General features: G+C 54.8%; 1 protein-coding gene across 1 annotated transcript; it reads right to left on the bottom strand.

Annotated features, from left to right (window-relative positions):
* Window positions 1–1770: 1770 nt before the first annotated feature.
* On the bottom strand, window positions 1771–17321 carry DBH (dopamine beta-hydroxylase). Its single transcript, XM_075439433.1, has 12 exons — window positions 16366–17321; window positions 13889–14035; window positions 12196–12453; window positions 10622–10798; window positions 10074–10176; window positions 8365–8531; window positions 7490–7633; window positions 7348–7386; window positions 6340–6399; window positions 5155–5282; window positions 4401–4560; window positions 1771–1905 (listed from the first exon to the last, which is right to left on the bottom strand). Exons 1-12 carry the CDS (start codon window positions 16795–16797, stop codon window positions 1771–1773), a joined length of 1950 nt encoding a protein of 649 aa, XP_075295548.1. The 5' UTR covers window positions 16798–17321.
* Window positions 17322–18252: the final 931 nt, after the last annotated feature.

Here is an 18252-nt window from a genome sequence, read left to right as displayed (position 1 = left end):
AGAGTTTGGTGAATGTATTTTGGCCCATGGCCGCTTTGCTGGTGCAGTTTGTGTTCGTGTGTCCTCTGGGCTGCTCCCAGTTTGGGCAGGACTAGCTCAGTGCTGTGGTGTAAGCTCGCCAGCCGGGGCACCAACACCAGGGCTGCCCTTGGCCCCTGGCTGCGGCAGCTCCACGGTTCGGTCTGCTCTGCCGGCATCTCCCAGAGGTCTCCTCGGAGGGGGCTCCTGCTGGATCCCGACGGAGAGGGGCACGGACGCAGAGGCTGAGCTGCGTGCCGCCAGCCCCGCAGCCTCCAGCAGCACCCAGCCGCTCTCAAGGTGTCAGGGAAGGTTTCTCATCGCCCGCACGCAGCCCGTGAACCCCCGGCTGCTAAAGGGAAGGGGCAGCTGCTCCCAGCCCGTCCCCAAAACCATCCCTTGCTCTGGCCCCCTTGCCGGGCTCCATCTTCAGCGGCACAGCAAGGGTCTGATCTCCGCTGCAGCTTTCACCCGCCTGAAGAAATAATCACACTGTCTGCTTTTCACTTTATTTCCCTTGACTGGGTTTGTTTGGTTTGTACCCTCTTTAGAGCTGCTTTCAATTCCTTTGCCTTGCGCAACAAGCGCCACGGGCAAGAGTCTGAACTCTCAGATGCTTTGGTTTTACTGGAAACATTGAAAGAGAAGATTGGGATGAATTTTTCTCTGAAAAGGAGGTGATTGCACTCCCCAACGCTGCGCAGGCGGAGGGCAGAGGAGGGGTCACTGCACTCCTGTCCGTTTGTCCTGGGGATAAATGAGGGATGGAGCACGCTCCTCCCTGCCAAGCCAGGGATTCGCCGTGTGTCTGTGAAGATAATGTTTGGCTTCAAAATAGGCCTTTCTGATCCGCAGGGATCTGGTCTGAGGTTTTCCCTTCAATCCAAGGTGGCCGGGAGGGTGGGTTTCGGCTGCCAGCCTGCCCTGGATCCCACCCACCCCACTGCAGCACAGCCGGCCTTTCCTCCACTCCTCCAGGGCATTTTCCCTTTGGAGCTCAACAGCAAAAAGAAATTTTTTTTTTTTTTTTTTAAATTTAGGTATTTAATGGAGTCGTTTTTCCTGCCAAAAGGTTTGTCTTTCCCCCTCACGTCCCTCCCCCCCCATCCCTCTCCCTTTCTAAACCCCATCACAGAGGTATCATTTGTTCCCGGCCATTGGCATCCGGTGATGTCAAGACAAATAATCCCCGGCCCAGGGGAGTGGGAGGAGGAGCACGGTGGGGAGCCGCAGTCCCTGCAGCGGGCAGGCGAGCACGGGTGGGTGCTCCTCCATCCCTCCCTCCATCCCTCCCTCCATCCCCGCCACGGGTGCCGGCGTCGGAGAGCACCCGCGTAGCGTCCCCGAGCTAGACAGGACTGTGGGGCGCTGGGATTGCTTGTACGCTGCTCCCACGCAGGTCTTTGCTCCGTGCCTCAGTTTCCCTGCGGGAAAACAGGCTTCTCCCCCGCTTCCCGGGGCCGCGCTGGGTTCAGCACAATAGCAAACCTCCACGTTATTATTCTGGGGGCGGAAAGCAGCATTACTCAGAGCCAGGATTGCTAATAACGCACTAAATATAGCGCTTTCCATCTCCAGAGTACTTTCCAAACTCTAGCTCGTGAGCCCTAACCCCCTCCGGAGCCAGGGACCAGGGCACCGGCCGGCATCCCTGTGCAGGCAGGGATGCTGAGGGAGCACCAGCAGGACGTTCTCTGCGGATGCTCCTGCCAGGAGACGCTTCCCGGCCTGCTGGAAGGAGCGGGCATCGAGTCAGTGCCTTCTGAGCTTGCCCAGGTTGAGGGGGACGGGGGCGGCAGGCCGAGGCCCCGGGGTGGGCGAGCAGCGAGGGACGGGCTCCCGCAGCCTCTGGGTGATGGTGGGGAGCGGCTGCTTCTCCCACTCGCCCTGCAAGAGAATTCGGCACCATGAGACCGAGTCGAGGTTTTGGGTACTTGGTGACTCCGTGTTTCTCCCTGCTTGTGAAAATGAAATGATCTTTAATATTCGAAGTGTTTTTAACCCAAAACAGGATGTTTTCTTCTGAGATGTTACTAATTATTTGTATTGCAGAAACACCTACGCGTCCCCTTAGCAGCGCAGATGTCTGCAGTGCACCACGCTGCACAAACCCACCGCGCTTGGGGAGTTTCCACCCCAAAAAGTGTTACCCACCAAATCAGATGGAGACAACTCAAACCAGAGCATCACACCGATGCACCATGCTCTCAGCCCAGCCCCAAAAACTGCTCTCTACCAGGTATCGGCAGGAAGGTTGGTTAGGGGGCAACATTTGCAGCGTGGATTTCGCGTGCAGCTGCTGTGAAACGGGAGGGACATGGGAGCCTGGACAGGGCAGAGCTGTGACAGCCGTCAGGGCTCGAGGTGACCGCGGCCAGGACAAAACCCCAGCTCCGTGCACATGTGGGGGCACCTTGTCGTGGGGATGCTCCCTGCAAGGAGCAATCTGCCGGAGTCAGGCAGTGCCGGGGGCTGAGCCCGCCGCGCAGGGTCCAGCTCAGAGGTGACTTGCTGGTCTGGGTTAGTGGCCGGGTGGGACACGGGCAGGGGCTGTGAGGGCGAAGGGGGGCTCAGTCCAGGCTCAGCTCTGGCTCGGTGATGCGATGGTTTGGCTGCCGGCTGCGCGCTCATGCGGAAACGTCAGCGAGAGGCTGAGCCGCAGCGTGAGCAGGAGGAGGGAGGTCTGGAGAGGAGAGGTAGAGCTGTGAGTCATCAGCGACAAGATGAAAGTTGAATTTATGTTTTCAGATTAAATGCCTTGTAGTATGTCAAGCGAAATGGGCCAGAGCCTGTGCTGGCACCAGGAAAAACCCTGCAGAAAGGTGGAGGAGGATGGAGGGACCCTCCTAAGGCCCACGGGGAGTGACCGGAGAAGGGACAGGATTGCAGGGAAGCACCAGCTGCAGAAACGACTGTTTTCCTGCAATCTTATGGCCTAGGAGAGCAGTTAACGTGTTTGGGGTGCGCCTGCTCCAGGGCTCAGCCCCAGCCCTGAGCCCATCTGCTGTGGCAGTCGCTCTGCCAACACATCCCTGACCCTGTTCTTAGCACCTCGCTAGCACCATGATTTTGGGATGAACCAAAAGTATTTGGAGTGTCTTGATAGTTGTGTTCCGTTCTTCCAAGTGGAAATCTGAACGCAGAGAGTATGGAGAGTTCACTGCGAGCCCTTGCAGAAGTAGGGGACCTGGGGACAGCGAAGTCCCCACTGCCACTCACAAGTGATACCTTGAGAGTTTGCTCAATAATTAACAGTACTCAGTCCTTCCAGAAATCTTGTCGGGTTTGGGATCGCTGAACTGTGAAAACATGAGCTTAATTAGAAGCTGGTGCTTTTCTCCAGGCAGAAACAGCATGGAATAAATAAGAAGTCTTCAAACTGGGCTCGCTCTGAAAACACCAGCAGAGCAGGAGGGGCACCTCGGCTCCCTCACCCTTGACGCGATGCTTGTGACCCACTTAGTGCCAGCATCAGCTCTGCTCTACTCTCCTCTCTTCCTGGCCACTCCCCAGACCCCTCTGAAATCAGGAGGGTTGCTTGGGCCATAATTAAGAGGCTTATTTTGTAATTCTGCTGCACAAAACTTCTGCGCTGCTCCTGTCCCTGCAGTGGGGCTCTGCACAGCCAAGATGTACTGGGTCTTCAGTCCCGGGGAACTGGAAAAGTTTTTGCTCCTCCAGAGCAGACTTTGCTAAAGGGGTTTTACCGGAGCAGAAAGCTGATGGTCTTCCCTGCAATCACCTCGGCATCCTCCAGCGCTGCAGCGGATAACGTGTCATGTAAGTTTGTTACACCGATAAATGTCATCGGGAGCTGACGGTTACGGGACTGTCAATGGTTTTAAATCTTCATCACCGTCATTGTCATGACCGTCTTGGCTGGTCCTGTTTTTCCTTTAGAGATCTCGCGGCCCTTTATCCTTCACGTTTTGCTGGATTGCCACGTTTGGAGACTGCACAGATGCTGTGCGTAATGAGCTCACTCTGCTGGGACCTGATGTAAGTTGCCAAAATCCTAAAAACCACCTCACGTTTCTCCTCGGTTCTGGAGCTAAGCCCTGCTTTAACACTCAGCAAAAGCAGCCTCAAAATAATGTTATGCAAATACATCTCCTAATTGAATCTGGCTGCACAGCCGCAGCGGGCTCGTGCCGTGTTGGTTTAAGCACCAGCGTTGGGCTGGGCTCAGTGTCCTGCTGGCACCGGGGTTCCCCAGGCAGCTCCAGCTCCCTGCCCTGAGCCTGCTGGGCGCAGCCGTGTCCCGAGCACAGCAGACCTGGCCCGTCTCGTCGGGGTCACCCTGCGGCACAGCTCCGCCGAGCTGCTTTTCACCTACGGCCGTGAGTTTCGCTGTGAAGCTTTGGTGGTGAAGCTATACGTACCGGGAACCGGACGGCTGAGGATTCGTTGCAGTGCACCGAGATCGGAGCAAAGCCGTAGAGGGATTTCAGCACATCTCTGTTGAACGTGTTCCAGGGGACGGAGGAGAACTGCTGCGGGACAGAGACCTGTGGGCACATGCAGACCTCCTCATCGCTAAACCTGGGGCAGGAGAAATGCCACACTGAAACGCAGCAGTGCCGTCCCTTTTCAGTGCTGGATGTACCTAACTCCTCCCTGCCTGAAGCTCGGCCTGGAACGGCTCCGAAGTCGGCGCTGGGAGCAGGGAGAGCCTCGCGCAGCCGAACTGTGCGGGGGGAAGATCTGGGGCTGGCCATGAGCAGGACACCCTGTGCAAGGTCAGCATCTCGCTCCTCTCGGGGTGGGTCAATGAGCTGCAGCCTGCTTCTCTGGCTGGGATGCTTGGTGTCTGTCTGAGGTTATGAGAAGCATTTTGCACAGAAGCACTGGGCCACGCACTGACTCTTGCTGGGAATTCCCTCCCTGGGAATGCCCTCGCTTCCCGGTGGTTCTCGCCCTGGGTTTGGCTGCCTGCGCTGGGGGCAGGGGAGGGCAGGACTGTGCTCCAGCACACAGCCACGGCTCCTGAAACCCGCACCGCCCGAGTGCCCCCCACGCCTACTGCACAGCCAGCGCCTCAAACCCCACCTTTCAAGCTTTTTTTTCCAGTGTTACTAGCGAGGGGCTCTGCAGCGGTCCCTCTCCCCTCGGCTCCGCTGCGCAGGGGCTCTGTACCTGTTCACGAGGTTGAAGTAGCGGTGCAGGTAGCCCGGATCCACGGCGCTTTTGCACAGCTCCAGCTGCGTCTGGGGGTAGTAGTGCACGTAGTTCACGCACATCTCTTCCATGATGCCAAACCCGCCCTGCAGCACAGACACAAACCTGCTGGCAGCGGGGGCCGGGAGGGCAGGGCGGCTGCAAGGGCACAAAGCTCACACCTGTATGGGCACCCATGACGTGCACACACACACTTATATACCTTTGGGGGCATGGAATGGGCAGCACTCTGCTCATCTGCCCACCCATGCTTTATGCAAGGGCACACTTTCTGCAAGGGCCTCTCGCTCGCAGCTTACTTCATGTATGTGGTTCTTATTGGTTTAAATCCTAGATATTTTCATGCAAGTCTTTCCTGAGTGGCCCCAGACACGTGCCTGGTCCCCTAGAGAGGTTACCAACCTGAGGATGAATCGCTACGAAGAGAGGTAAGGAGTACCTTTGGAGAGCCCAAAACAGGAGGACAGATCATGGGGTGCTTTGGAGAACTCCCTCAGAAGTACGTCTCATTGCATCTTCTTGAACTGATACATCCAAAGAACTAGGGCCATGCTGTTACTGGGGGGCTGGCAGGAGGAGAAATACCTATGGAGGAAGTACTCCTTGCCTTTGGAAAGCTTTTGGTCTCTCTTGCATTTGAGATTGCTGCGTTTAACTCCCTCCAGTGTCCAAACACAGCTGGTGGGAGCTGGAGAAGACCCTGTGCCCATGATGTGCCCTTGGCGTGTGCAGACTTTCAGGCTGGATCGTGTGGTTTACATTAAAATGCAGATTTCCTATAATCCCTCTACTATATTTAGCTTTGTCCCTGTTGATGGTACCTCTGACAGGCTCTTTTTTTTGCTGCATGAAAATAACATGCACTGTCAAAAAATGCCACTTCTCTTTAATTACAACTAATCCCCAGTGGAACAGTTTGTGATGGGAATTAGAGTGACACATGCTACTTCTCAATTAGCACCTTCACATCCCCGCTGCAGGCAGCAGAGCCTTGGGGGTTCGCTTCTTCACCGCCCTCCCTCTGGTTTCTGGCTGTGCTTCAGCCCGGGTTCGTGCGGGTGCCCGCTCTGTGGGTACCCCCAGCCCCGGGGTGCGGACACATGCCAGCCCCCCGCGGGGAGAGGGGCTCGCCCCTGCACTCACCACGGTGGCTTGGCTCCGGTCCTCCGTGTTGTACGTGCAGGTCGTGATGAGCTCGTCGCCCTGCAGAGTTTGAGCACAGACACGTGTAGGTGTGAGAGCGCAGAGCTTCCCCTCTCCGATCAGCAAATTTGGAGTTTGTAACGTAGCAGATCTCTGCTCTTTGTAGCGGTGCCAGCCCGCAGGCAGCCTGTTTCCCTGCCAGCACGGGCTGCGGTGCTGCGGGCGCTTGCTAAGCGTGCGTCCCCTGGGGAGATGCCCTAGGGCTGTATCCCAGGGACAGTGTTTCCTGCTTTTCTCGCTTTTTAAGAATTTCTGCAGGGCTGAAGCACCTACAAAGAATAATGTACTTGGGCAGCATTTTGAATTGCCAAACCTGTACCCAATTTGATGGCACAACTGCCTTCCTCTCCGTGGTCCGTGCCACGGGGACACCCGGGAGCACAGCCCTGGGTAAGGTTTCAATAGGTGCTGAGGCTTCTGAGCAGCCCCTTGGGGCACGACGAGGTGCCCTCTGCTTTGCAGCCGGGCCCTCCCTCACCCGTACAGCCCCGGGGCACGCTCAGTTTTACCACCCACTCCCACCACATCTGCTGCCAAATGTCTTCCTCTCTTTCCACAAAGCAAGGAGGAAGGGGGCACCTCCAGTGGGTGCATGGCTTGCCCTTATGGTCCCCCCGAGGACCCTCGCTCTGCTAGAGGAAGCCCAGCTAAATTAGGCGCTTAATTTAGCTCCTGGCATGGTTTGGTTGCCCACACGCTGGTTTCGTGCCATATTAGACCAGCCTTGGTGTTCCCAAGGCATCTGTGTGCGGGTGGCAGATAGGACCTGGGGACGGTGGGAGCGTGTCCTCTGGCAGCCCCCTGACAGGTCCCTGCCTGTGCGTGGGCAGGGGCTGCCGGTGGTGGAGGGGCTGGAGTGGTGCAAAGGAGTCGGGGGTCTCAGGGCTGCCGGGTCAGGGGAGGGTCTTGTGTTTTTTGGAAGCCACCGCGGTTTTTGGAGCCACTCACTGGAAAAACTGCAACCACCTCCTTCAGCATGCGGATCTCCTGGGAGGGAAGGAAAGGGGCCGTGTCAGAGCAACGCCGTGGCTCTGTGCCCGGGGCAGCCCGGCGGGTGACGTCCAGCCGGGACCCCCGCAGACCCCCGTACCTGGAAGTGAGGGCTGTAGTGACCATCGGCATTGACGACCTGCCGCTCTCTCCCGTCGCGGGACAGCACCGTCACCACTTTTCTTCCTGCCAGGTGAGTGTGGAGCTGGGAGGCGAAGATGCGGATGCCGGCAGCGGGCAGAGCCTGGGGGAAGGACGGCTCAAGCCTCCATGCCTGACCCCATCCCTCTCCCCCCCGCGCATCCCCTTGCTGCCGGCTCCGGAGTGGCCTTCCCTGCGCTGGCTCCTGCGTGGGGGTTTGGGGATTGCTGTGCCCTTGGGGCAGCGTAGATGTGAGCTCCCTGGAGAGGGACAGATGCTCAGTCTGCTGCCAAATCCGATTTATGTGCTGCCATGCCCTGCGTCAGCAGGAGCAGCTGAGCCGGATGCTGCTTGCTTCCCCGCATTTGTTAGTGGTGGCACAAATGATTCTTTTTGGGTAGGCCCTATAAAAAACGCCCACTAAAACTTCCCTGAGAGCAAGGTGGGCATTTTGCAACCGTACTTGAGAGAACTCTTGGCGAGCTCCTTGGAAGCAGAAGCCAATCTTCCCACCTCCATGGGGGAAAGCACCACCGAGGCACAGCCAGCTCGGCAGGAAGTTTTATGGGAATGGTACCCCGGGGAGCCGGAGCAGATGGCTCCCCAGGAGAAACGCTTCGAGGGGGATTCAGCGCATCCCAGCCAGCTGCTCGCTGTTTGTCATACACGGCAGACTCCTTTTTTCCAGCACAACCTCACGGTAAGGGCTTCAGGGAGTTTAAAACTGGGAAATGGGAGCCCACAGCTTGGTCCCGTATCGCTGCTGCCTCGGAAAAGCCGTTTGCAATCTCTGTTCTCCGAGGCGAAGCCGGGACAGAGAGGATGGGCACTCACCAGCTGGGTGCATTTGTCGGTGCAATACCCCGTGAGGACAAAGGCTTCCTCGCCCGGGGGAATGGCCATCACTGGTGTGTAGACCAAGCCCAGCTCCATGATGCCGGCGTCGTGGCGTCTCAGAGTGGCCGTGTAGTAAAGGCGGATTCCCGAGGAGTCACGGCGACCTGGCAGATGAGAGGACAAGGCTGCAAGTCATTGCAGGAGAAGTGACAGCTGCCAGGAGAAGGTCAGGCATGAAAATGATGTTGTGCTGCGGTGGGGAGAGGCATGCCGGCCTCTCGCTCGCAGCTTGCTTCATGTATGCGGTTCTTATTGATTTAAATCCTAGATATTTTCATGCAAGTCTTTCCTGAGTGGCCCCAGACATGTGCCTGGTCCCCTAGAGAGGTTACCAACCTGAGGATGAATCGCTACGAAGAGAGGTAAGGAGTAACTTTGGAGAGCCCAAAACAGGAGGACAGATCATGGGGTGCTTTGGAGAACTCCCTTAGAAGTATGTCTCATTGCATCTTCTTGAACTGATACATCCAAAGAGCTAGGGCCATGCTGTTACTGGGGGGCTGGCAGGAGGAGAAATGCCTATGGAGGAAGTACTCCTTGCCTTTGGAAAGCTTTTGGTCTCTCTTGCATTTGAGATTGCTCCATTTAACTCCCTCCAGTGTCCAAACACAGCTGGTGGGAGCTGGAGAAGACCCTGTGCCCATGATGTGCCCTTGGCATGTGCTGACATGTGCCAGGGCAGGCAGAGGCAGCAGCGAGCTCTGCCAAGATGCAAAGCCAAGCTCTGGCTCCTGTTTGCCACCCAGCTTTGTGGACAAAGGGAAGGGGCAGGTTCAGTAGGCCATGAAGGGTTCAGGCTGGCTTTGAACCCCCTGTCTCTGGGTTGGAGCCCACCCAGGGATAAGAATAACGAGGGAGACACTATTGGTTAACATGCAAAAGCAGATAAATTATGAAAGATGTGAGCTCTGTATTTATAGACGTGTTTCTTCTCAAGTTGCCGAATGTGCTATGACTGATCTACAGTACATATGTTCTGGTCTCCTAAAAATACACTTGGTTAGTCAAGAAGCTACTTGTTTTTATGTAAATGAAGAAACTGGGTTGTTTGGAATCCTTTTTTTTTTTTTTTTGCAAATGTGTCTCCTGACAGTGTTATTGAAGCAGGAGTACCAGTAAAACAACATCTAAATTCCCCCGTCCCCAGCCAGGCTGGTGCTGTCTCTCTGGTGGCTTCAGCACTGCTGTTGCTCTTGGCTCTCAGCTCAGACCCACCACCTTGCACGGAAACTGGGGGACACCTGGTGACAGCTCAGTTAAACAAAGGTGTTTCCTTGGACTGTTGCCCTGCAGGAGCAGTGTGTAGGGGCGGGTTGCTGCCTGGGGGCTGTGGGCTCAGCCAGGCTCCCTTCCCCGAGCATCCCTCCCCACTGCTGGGCACGCGTGAGGATGGCGTCCAGCCTCCAGTGAGGATGACTTTGCTGAGACCAGAAATGCACCAGCATGGTGGGGACTTAATATCTTCCTCCAACTAAGACAGACCTGGACCATCAGGTCTCCAGAAATATGCAAACACGACTATGATTCTGGCCAAATTTTCTTCTGAAAGAGCCCTCCCCGGCAGGGTAGCAGTGCCCAGCATTTACCCAGCTCTCCTGCCACTGCCTCGCTGGGGGGGCACTGGGCATCGCTATGCGCCCACTCACCTTCAAACACCAGGGGATTGTGGTAATGAATCTCGAGGCGCAAATATCTGGAGGAGCCCGGGCCTCCGAAGGCAAGACCTGCTTCTTCGGGGTAGTAGAAAGCCTGGAAGCAGAGGGAGGATGTAAGGGGACTGATGGGGTAACGTTCCTGGGAATAAAACTGAAAAGCCTAAGGGAAATGTCCGGTCATAATCCTGACCCCCACCATGGGCTGAGGGACATGACTTGTGCTCTTGATTGTGCTTGGAAGTTGGTCTTGCTTCAAAAGGCTTCTCGCATGCTGGCATGCACATGCAATGGCATAACCACTGAGCAGGGGGCATCACACCAACTTATGGCACCAAGGAGGTGGGCTGTGGTGAGGTGGAAACTCAGACACGTTTTGGGGGAGCTCAGACAGGGCTGGACACAAATCCCAGCAGAAATTGGGGTTGGGGCAGCCTGCATGGGGCAATCCCAAAATGGGATTGGGAAGGGTTGGGAAGCAGCAGCACAACCCCCAGGAGCAAAGCCTTCACCCAGGGTAACAGGTCCCATCTTGCACCCACCTGCGCTCCCATGGCCCATGCTGCAAGCACGTGCCTGCAGTAGTTGAGATGGGCTGGCTTCATCTTGGAGTCACAGGGCCCATTGTAGTGAGGGAGACTGTGGAACTCAGCAGCACACTGGAAGACTTCCATGTGGTGGACCAGGGCCTCATTGCCTGCTGTGATCACTGGCTCGTACTGCAAAGCAGTGTTGAAGAAGGAGGACACGTTAAGACCATTTGCTTGAGAGCCTGTCCCCGGGGGCTGCTGTCTGTGCAGGCTCCACAACAAGCCCAAGGCAGGTATGTCTGCTATGTGTTACTGAATGGGAGATAGCTTCTGCTGCGTGATGGGGATGAATGTTGCTCTGGGCATGAGGTACCAAGGGCCAAGAGCTCTTGGTTGGCTTTGGGACCAACCCAGAGTCCAGCAGAAGCCACAGAGACACATCTCATCCCTTCTCCAGCGACTGATGCACCTGATCAGCAGAAGACCTTGGTCTGCTTTGTGATGACCAAGTCCTTTGCCAGTTTTGCAAGGCTGAGGTGACGCTGAGGACATTGCTTTTCCATGGTCTTGGCCATGTTGCGGTAGCTCTGCTTGCAGCTATTGGGTTTCGTTTCTAGCCAACAGCTGCTCGGGGCACAGGAAGGGGGATTTGGGGTAGAAAGAGTGACTTCAAATAAGCCTGAGGAATGGCTCTGGCTAAAAGCACCAGCTGTAGAAATGATCTGCAGCAGCGGGAAGGTATCAGGAGTTACGCACTTTTTACTTACACACAGATGATTCATTTCACACCATCTGTTGGAGAGAAAATCCTCCTTCTGAGTTTTCCTTTGCAACGCTGTCTCTCCCCTGTAAATCGCTAGGCACTCGCTTGGGCTCATGTGTCAGGTTTTCCCTCTCCCCGTTGTGTGGTTTTGACTCTGGGCGTGCCAGGTCATCTACCGAGCCACCTCCGTGCCTGCCAGGGCTATGCTGTCCCGGCAGCTCGTGGTGGGCACTCAGGCTGGCATTACCCTGCCCTTCCCCGGCATGAAGCTGCCTGCAGGTTTCTGCCTCTCCTTTGAGGGAGGTGACCCAAGCACCTGCAACATGTCTGGGTGATGCACACGAGTTGCATTTATGCCTGTGACCTTTTGTTTCGGAGTATGCATAATCTTTTAGAAGCCAGTTCATATCCTGGCTCACTCTGCCCTGCTCTTGCCAGCCCTGAGCCTTAGTTTCCCGTGTTTATATATTCCTCATGGCTCACTGTGTGCCATAATCCTACCGCAGGTCTGTCCTTTATGGCTATGGCTCTTGCCTTCTGCAGGGGGTCAGCTCCGACCCTGCTCTGGTACTTGCTTGATGTGCCAGGTGGAAAGTCACCGACCTGACACCTCCTGCTGAGAAACATCTGATTTCGGGTTCTCTAGGAGACATGAGGATGCTAGTGGCTAGCGGAATGGCTCTGGGAGATGTTCTGGTACCATGTTGGGGAAGATGTATGGGTCTGAAAGGGCAGGGAAGAGGTGGACTTTGCAGAATGGCTGAATGTGAACATGATTGCTGATCTGCACCAGGGAAAGCAACCCTCTTCTTCTGGCTCTTACCATGACAATGTGATGTTTGGGGAAGCCATCTGGGAGCTCTGCCATGTAGCACCAGTAGGTTGTCTCCTGACTGGGAATGACAATGTCAGGGGCTGTTATCTCCATGGTCTTCATGTCGCTGGGCAGTTCAGGGACAGTGATGTTGGGCTTTAGCAGCTGCACCCTCTGCAGTCCCCTGTGGATGGCAGAGATGTTGATGGCTTGGAGGGAAGGAACTGGTTTCTCCAGAATCCCGTAGATAAGGTGCACGGTGCCATCCTGAAGAAAGAGCAAAGAGTATCAGGTAGTTTTTCATGCAGGAATGTGAACTGCATGGGCTGTTAGCACCAGGATTGGTGGCATGAATCCAGGTATGGGCCTTTTGACCCATCCCCAAATGGGAAGCCACCCTGACTTCACCAGTAGCTCTCTTCGCTGGGCTGTCCCAGAAAGACTCTATATTTCGGTGCATTTCTTTGGCTGACATGAACACAGAGGGTTCCCTATCAGTTGGGAGAGTCCAAAAAGTTTTCTCTAGATGGCATCAGTTTTAAACTTAAGCAGTTAATGCTTTTGCCCACACACCTCTGTCCTGCCCATAAGGCAGCATCTCCTCTCTGCTTCTTCAAAGCCACTAGCCCCTCCTGAACTCCAGGCTGGGACAACCACGTTGGTTCAGGGTTCATCCCACCCTGCAGCCCAGCTCCAGCAATGGCCAAGGGCAGCAGCCTGGGGAGGAACCGCAGAAACAAAACTTCTCCCTGAAACCCTCCCTTCCTCCCAGTTTCTGTTGGGGTGGGTACCGCAAGAAGCTCTGCTGAAAGTCAGCTGCAAGCAAGGAAGGTGCTGCTGTACCCAGTGAGCTCTGGACAGGAGATAAGGAACAAAGGAAAAGAGAACAATTTTCTCTTAAAGGATCAGAGCATAAAGACCTGCAAGGCTTTTCCCAGTTCACACACAGATTTATTTTTTTTCTTCCAGGGCTCTCCATGTTTTGGCAGACAGTAGACATTTCTCACCACAAGACAAGCTTTTGAAAACTAGCAACAAAAATCTCAAGGATGCTCTGTGCCCACATTGGCTTTAAAATATCCTGCCCACCAAAGGCTTGCATCTGAAATGGGCCTTGTGCCAATTCTTGCCCACACCCGGGGTCCATGGCTGAGACCCTGGAGCTCTTCAACATCCCTGCTGGGAAGGTTTCCCCCAGGTCCCCTCTCGTGGAGGAGCAATGAGTGCAGGCCCAGAGAGACCTGACTGAACCACACACAAGCACATTGCAGTGATTCTGATTGCAGTCCCTTTGCTCTGGCTCCTGCCAAAACCCTCCTCTTTGCCTCCCATTGAATAACACCAACACCTCTTAGTAACACTCCAAACAGTTGGCTCCAGACTGCAAGCTGGAGTGATGCAGGACGGTATTTATATGGACCTAACACATGCTTAACAGGAGTGGATGATGCAAATGAGCTAAAATCTACACTTTATAGATGTTTATAAGGGGTTGTAAATAGATCATGCCAAATACTACGCATGTCCCAGGGCTGACATATGTAGCATGCATCCTTTCTGCCCTAGACAGCACAAATGCCTAATGCTGTTCCCAAAAAAGAACACCCATCAGGTATAATCATACAGGTTGGGGTCTGGAGCGCTGCCCCAGGGCTGGGACGGGGCTGGGGAGTGCTATAGCGGGGTGAGGGTGATGCCGTACCTCTATAAGGTAGTCCTTGGGGTCACAGGTGCTGAAGGCTCTTCTGAAGAGGAGGTAGAGCCCCTCGGGAGCCCTCTGAGCCCCGAGGAGCTGGTAGTCCTGCTGAGAGTCCATGTGGAGCTGCCCCTTGGCATCGCTCCAGGCATCCTGTGGGAGGAAGAGCACCCCACTAAGCCGGGAGGAAGAGCACCCCACTACGCCAGGATTCTCTGCTGGCCCCATTCAGCCCAAGGAGCCCAAGGTGGAGACTTCCAGTGGTACTGCAGGTCATGAGGACATCCTTCTGTTCACCCTCCAGTTGGTTCACCCTCCACCTCCCAGAGGCGGAGAGAACCTGTGTTTTGGTAGCCCCATGCCCCCCTCCAGCAGCCCACGGGCACAGCCACACCGGCACAGCCCCTGCCACGAGACCCTTGCTGGTGGCACCTGGGTGGGCACAGGCAGACCTGTGAAATATGTGACGCAGCATTAATATTCTGCAGAAAGACCTTTACAAGTGGAGATGCGAGGGGAGGAAAGCCCACAGGGACACCTGAAGGTGCTGCATCTGTCTGTGCTGTGTTTCGGCTGTACTTGACTGGAGGGACCTTGTGGCGAGGGTGATGTGCTCTCCAAGACCCTTGCCACAAACCAGCTGCTCTCAATTTAAGACCAGACCCTTGCTGGGCTGTAGTGTCAGCCCTAGAAGTTGCTTCCCCACTTCAAAACCCTTTATTTGTTGTAGCCAGATTGTGTCGGCAGCCCAGCAAGGCCTCCCAAAAACTGCTCAGTAGTGACAAAGCCACCCCGAGAAGCAAAGCAGTACATTACTCCTGTGCTTAAGGATTTGAAGGCTTGAAGTATAAAACCCTGTGATAATTTGGATTTCAATAGCTTTGCTTTCTTGATCTTTTGCATCTCCCATTGATATCTTTTGTTTACTGAGAAAAGGCACCTAAGAAGTACCTCGCTGCACACACACAAGTGGCACTGGTTCTCTTATCTTGGGGAAGAAAATAAGAAGGAAAAGAATAAAGCATCTTGGCATCATTTCAGCCAGAAGTATAGAGTGATATTTCAGGAACATATTGTCCTTAGAGGGGGAGAGTAAAATCAGCTCCATGAAGCTAGCATGACATTTGTTTTTCATAGGAGTATGGTGTGCAAATTAATCTTGTAGTACATGGAAGGTTAAGCAAATTTGGCTCTTTTTAACAGCTGACATACTTATCCAAAAGAAAGGCTGCTGGGAGAGAGAAAACCAGGACTGGAGAGATTTATAGAAATCTCCTTGCAGGATGCTGTTCAGCAGCAATGGAAGGAGAAAGCCCGAATGCTGCCCAGTGTCTAATCCAGGGCTGTGTGTCTTTCAGCGAGCACATGAAGGCAGATTAGAAATCATCGTTTATGTTTTTTTAACATGATTCTGTGAAATACTGTAGCATTTGGGCCACCACACATCTTGAATGGCTGGTAATTAGCAGGAAAACAGTACAGATAATAAGCCCTCCTTTTCATCCTCTCATTATGCTGCAGATCACATTGCGGCTGATTGTGAAAGAATGTATTTTATGGTTAATTTGAAGTAAGCAGAGAAGTAAAATTTAACTTACTGGAAAGCCTCACATGGGGGAAAAATGTGAATTGCTTTCTGCAGCCAAGTGGAATTGCAATAAGCCTAAAGTGGTGGTCTGGGGATAGGTAGGTGCCGGAGAGCATGGGGGTAGTTGCTGTAACCACAGCCCCGGAGGAAAGACAAACCAAACCAGAACCTGGACAAACAGCCTGTGTCCAAAAGGACGGCGATTTGCAGCAGCAAAATCAAACCCCAAAGTTAGAAATGGGTTTCCCCCTCCCATCTGCTACCACCAGGCGTTTCCATATCGCCCAAACATATTTGCATGTTTAATTTCCGAGAACACCGCGCAGCTGGCAGACAGGCAGCCGCCAGGTTGAGTTTTCCCTTGTCCTGCTGGTCTCTGCGCTAGCGTCGAAGGCGGCTGGCGGCTGGGCGGTCGGTGCTGGCAGGAGCAGCCTTGCTGGCTGGTAACTTTAGCACTGTCTCAAAGTCATTCACAGGAGCTGTGGTTAATTCGTGATGTGACTGACAGCAGCGCTCAAGGGAACCGAGGTGTTGGTGCGTCCTGCGTCTGTCTGCGTGCGTGAGTGTGAGGGTCTGTCCCCGCATCTCTTGGAGCTCTTTGCAGCTCAGCCTAGCAGAGACATCCAGGTTTTGGTTCCACTCAGCCTTGCTGACGTGTTGCTGTCTTTATTCTTTTCTCTTTGGGTTTAAGATCCTATGCCAAACCCATAGTGTAGACCTGATTTGTGGCTCTCTCTAGGACAGAAATCCCCAAGCCCTTTTGGACCGCTTCCACCCGAGCAGCAGGAGTGATCCAGTGTGTCCCAGACCAGCCCCACGCTTTCAAACCATGAGCCAGATTCACCCGCGGCGAGGCAACCCCAAAAGCAGCCATGCAAACGCACAAGCGACTCACCCCGAAGTAGGAATTGTGCCCGTCGCTCCAGAGCACGGCCAGGTCTGCGTTCTCGAACTCGCCCCTGTCCGACATCCCGAAGAGGAGCCCGAACTGCAGGTCCTTGATGAGGAGCTGGAAGTGCACGGCTTGCTCGGGGTAGCTGACGTTCCAGGAGAGCTCGAGCAGCCCCTGGGGATCGAGGGGCACCTTGTAGGGAAAATCGCTCCCGCGGGGTGCCGAGCCTTGCAGGGCCACCACCAAGATAACCAGGAACACCGCGATCATGGTGAAATACATGGAGGCCACTTCCCGCAGCTTGAAGCTGGGGCAGGGGCAGGGCTTGCTCCCGGAGGTCTGCATGATGGTCAGGATGGCACCCGCGCCCGGCTCTGCCCATTTATGCGCTGGCCCTCCTGGGCAGGCTGGGTAAGTGATATTCTTTAATTGCATTTGGTTGTTGGGAAATTGGATTGGTGTATTGACCCCCCCCACCTCCTGGCCAAACACTTGTCATTCGCTGCCTCCCCTTAATTGGCTCTAATTGCACATGGACATTATCAATAGCAATTGAATTCGACTGGGCTGATGTTATTCACTCTTAAATCTTCCTTAGTGGCTGGAAAGGGCTGTTTGCTCTCAAGCTGCTCTTGCTGAGCCCTGTGTGGACATGCTCTGCCCTGCTTGCGGTGCCTCTCGCCCAGCTCTGCAGGGCAAAATCTCCAGGATAGCAATCCCAGACACAGCCCCCCACGTTCCCCAGGCTGGGATCGCTTACGACCCAAGAGGTGTCCAAGCTGGGGGGGTGTCAAATCCCAGGGTCGGCTGCCTGATGGACACAGAGTCCTGGTCCTTCTCCCTGCCCACATTCTGCTGGGTGCTCTCCAAGCTGACTGCGGTGTCGTTCGCTGGAGCTCTCATGGGTGTCAGAGCAGGTTCAGAGGGAGAGTCCCAGAAGACGACATGTCCTCCTTGTGTTTCGGGTGGTGGCAACAGTGTTTTCTGCTCCAGTGAGCCAGCCCGATAGCTCAGCTGGAGACAGCGTGGGAGATGGCTGTTCTCCTCCCATCTCAGCCTCCATCCGTTCTTTAACCTGATAATAATAGTTTCAAATGTAATCGTGACCACACCTCCAGGAAAATGCTGCAAGTTTATTTTAGCAAGGTAGAGCCGGCCTGGCAGTGCTGAGCTGGGGTCCTGGCATCTCACAGGGTCTTTCCTGCACACCCCAGCATCGGAGACAGCCCCACAGGCTCCCAGCAGCCTGGGACAGAAAGGGTACAAACCAGAGCAGAGTCACCCCAGCTTGTTAATTCTCGGAGAAATCAGGGAAGAAAATCGGAATCAATGGCACATTACGAGCAGCGTGCTGTATGGTTCCTCGGAGGACACGGGGAGCATGAATGGACTCAACTGCAATGGCTGGAGGAGGCAGCCAATGGGGACTGCAGCAAGGAAGTGTCTTAGTGCTGGGGAGTGTGAATTCCTTCTCCTGGCCTCCTCCAAAATACCCCATGGGGATGTATTGCCTGTGGAGGGCACCTCAGGGACTCCATTTACTTTCCCAGGTGGAAGATTACATTTTTGGTTAATAACTGTCACAAGAACTGAACCCAGCCCTTCTCAGCCTCCTGCCCCAGCAGCTCCAGGCTGCTCTTCTCCCTCATCCAGCAGCACCAGGGTATGGTCCCCTCACACCGGTGGCCCCAGGGGCTTTGCAGTGCTGGCATTGCCCAGATTTCACCCTTGAGAAGCACCTGGAAGAAACAAGACTCCAGCGGTGCTGCCCCGGCTCTCTGGTCCTGTGGCTGCTGAGGACGTGGTGCCCGAGTGTGGGTGGATGTCCCTGCCTGCTTGCATTTTCCTCCTGGGAGTTTCTTATCGGGGCAGGACAGAGGTCAGCACTGG

Source organism: Opisthocomus hoazin, chromosome 19, assembly GCF_030867145.1.
Source record: "Opisthocomus hoazin isolate bOpiHoa1 chromosome 19, bOpiHoa1.hap1, whole genome shotgun sequence".
Taxonomy (NCBI): Eukaryota; Metazoa; Chordata; class Aves; order Opisthocomiformes; family Opisthocomidae; genus Opisthocomus; species Opisthocomus hoazin.
Note: the sequence above shows the minus strand (reverse complement) of the source record. Positions and strands in the feature narration are given on the sequence as shown.

What these genes read in the sequence shown, in the direction of transcription:
- DBH (XM_075439433.1), bottom strand. Translation starts at nt 16,797, where the DNA reads ATGCAATTAAAGAATATCACTTACCCAGCCTGCCCAGGAGGGCCAGCG. An exon ending in CCAAGGACTACCTTATAGAG is followed by an intron (nt 12,454 to 13,888) that starts GTACGGCATCAC and finishes CTCTTTCTTCAG; the next exon opens with GATGGCACCGTGCACCTTAT. An exon ending in CCTCAGCCGTCCGGTTCCCG is followed by an intron (nt 1,906 to 4,400) that starts GTACGTATAGCT and finishes ATTCTCTTGCAG; the next exon opens with GGCGAGTGGGAGAAGCAGCC.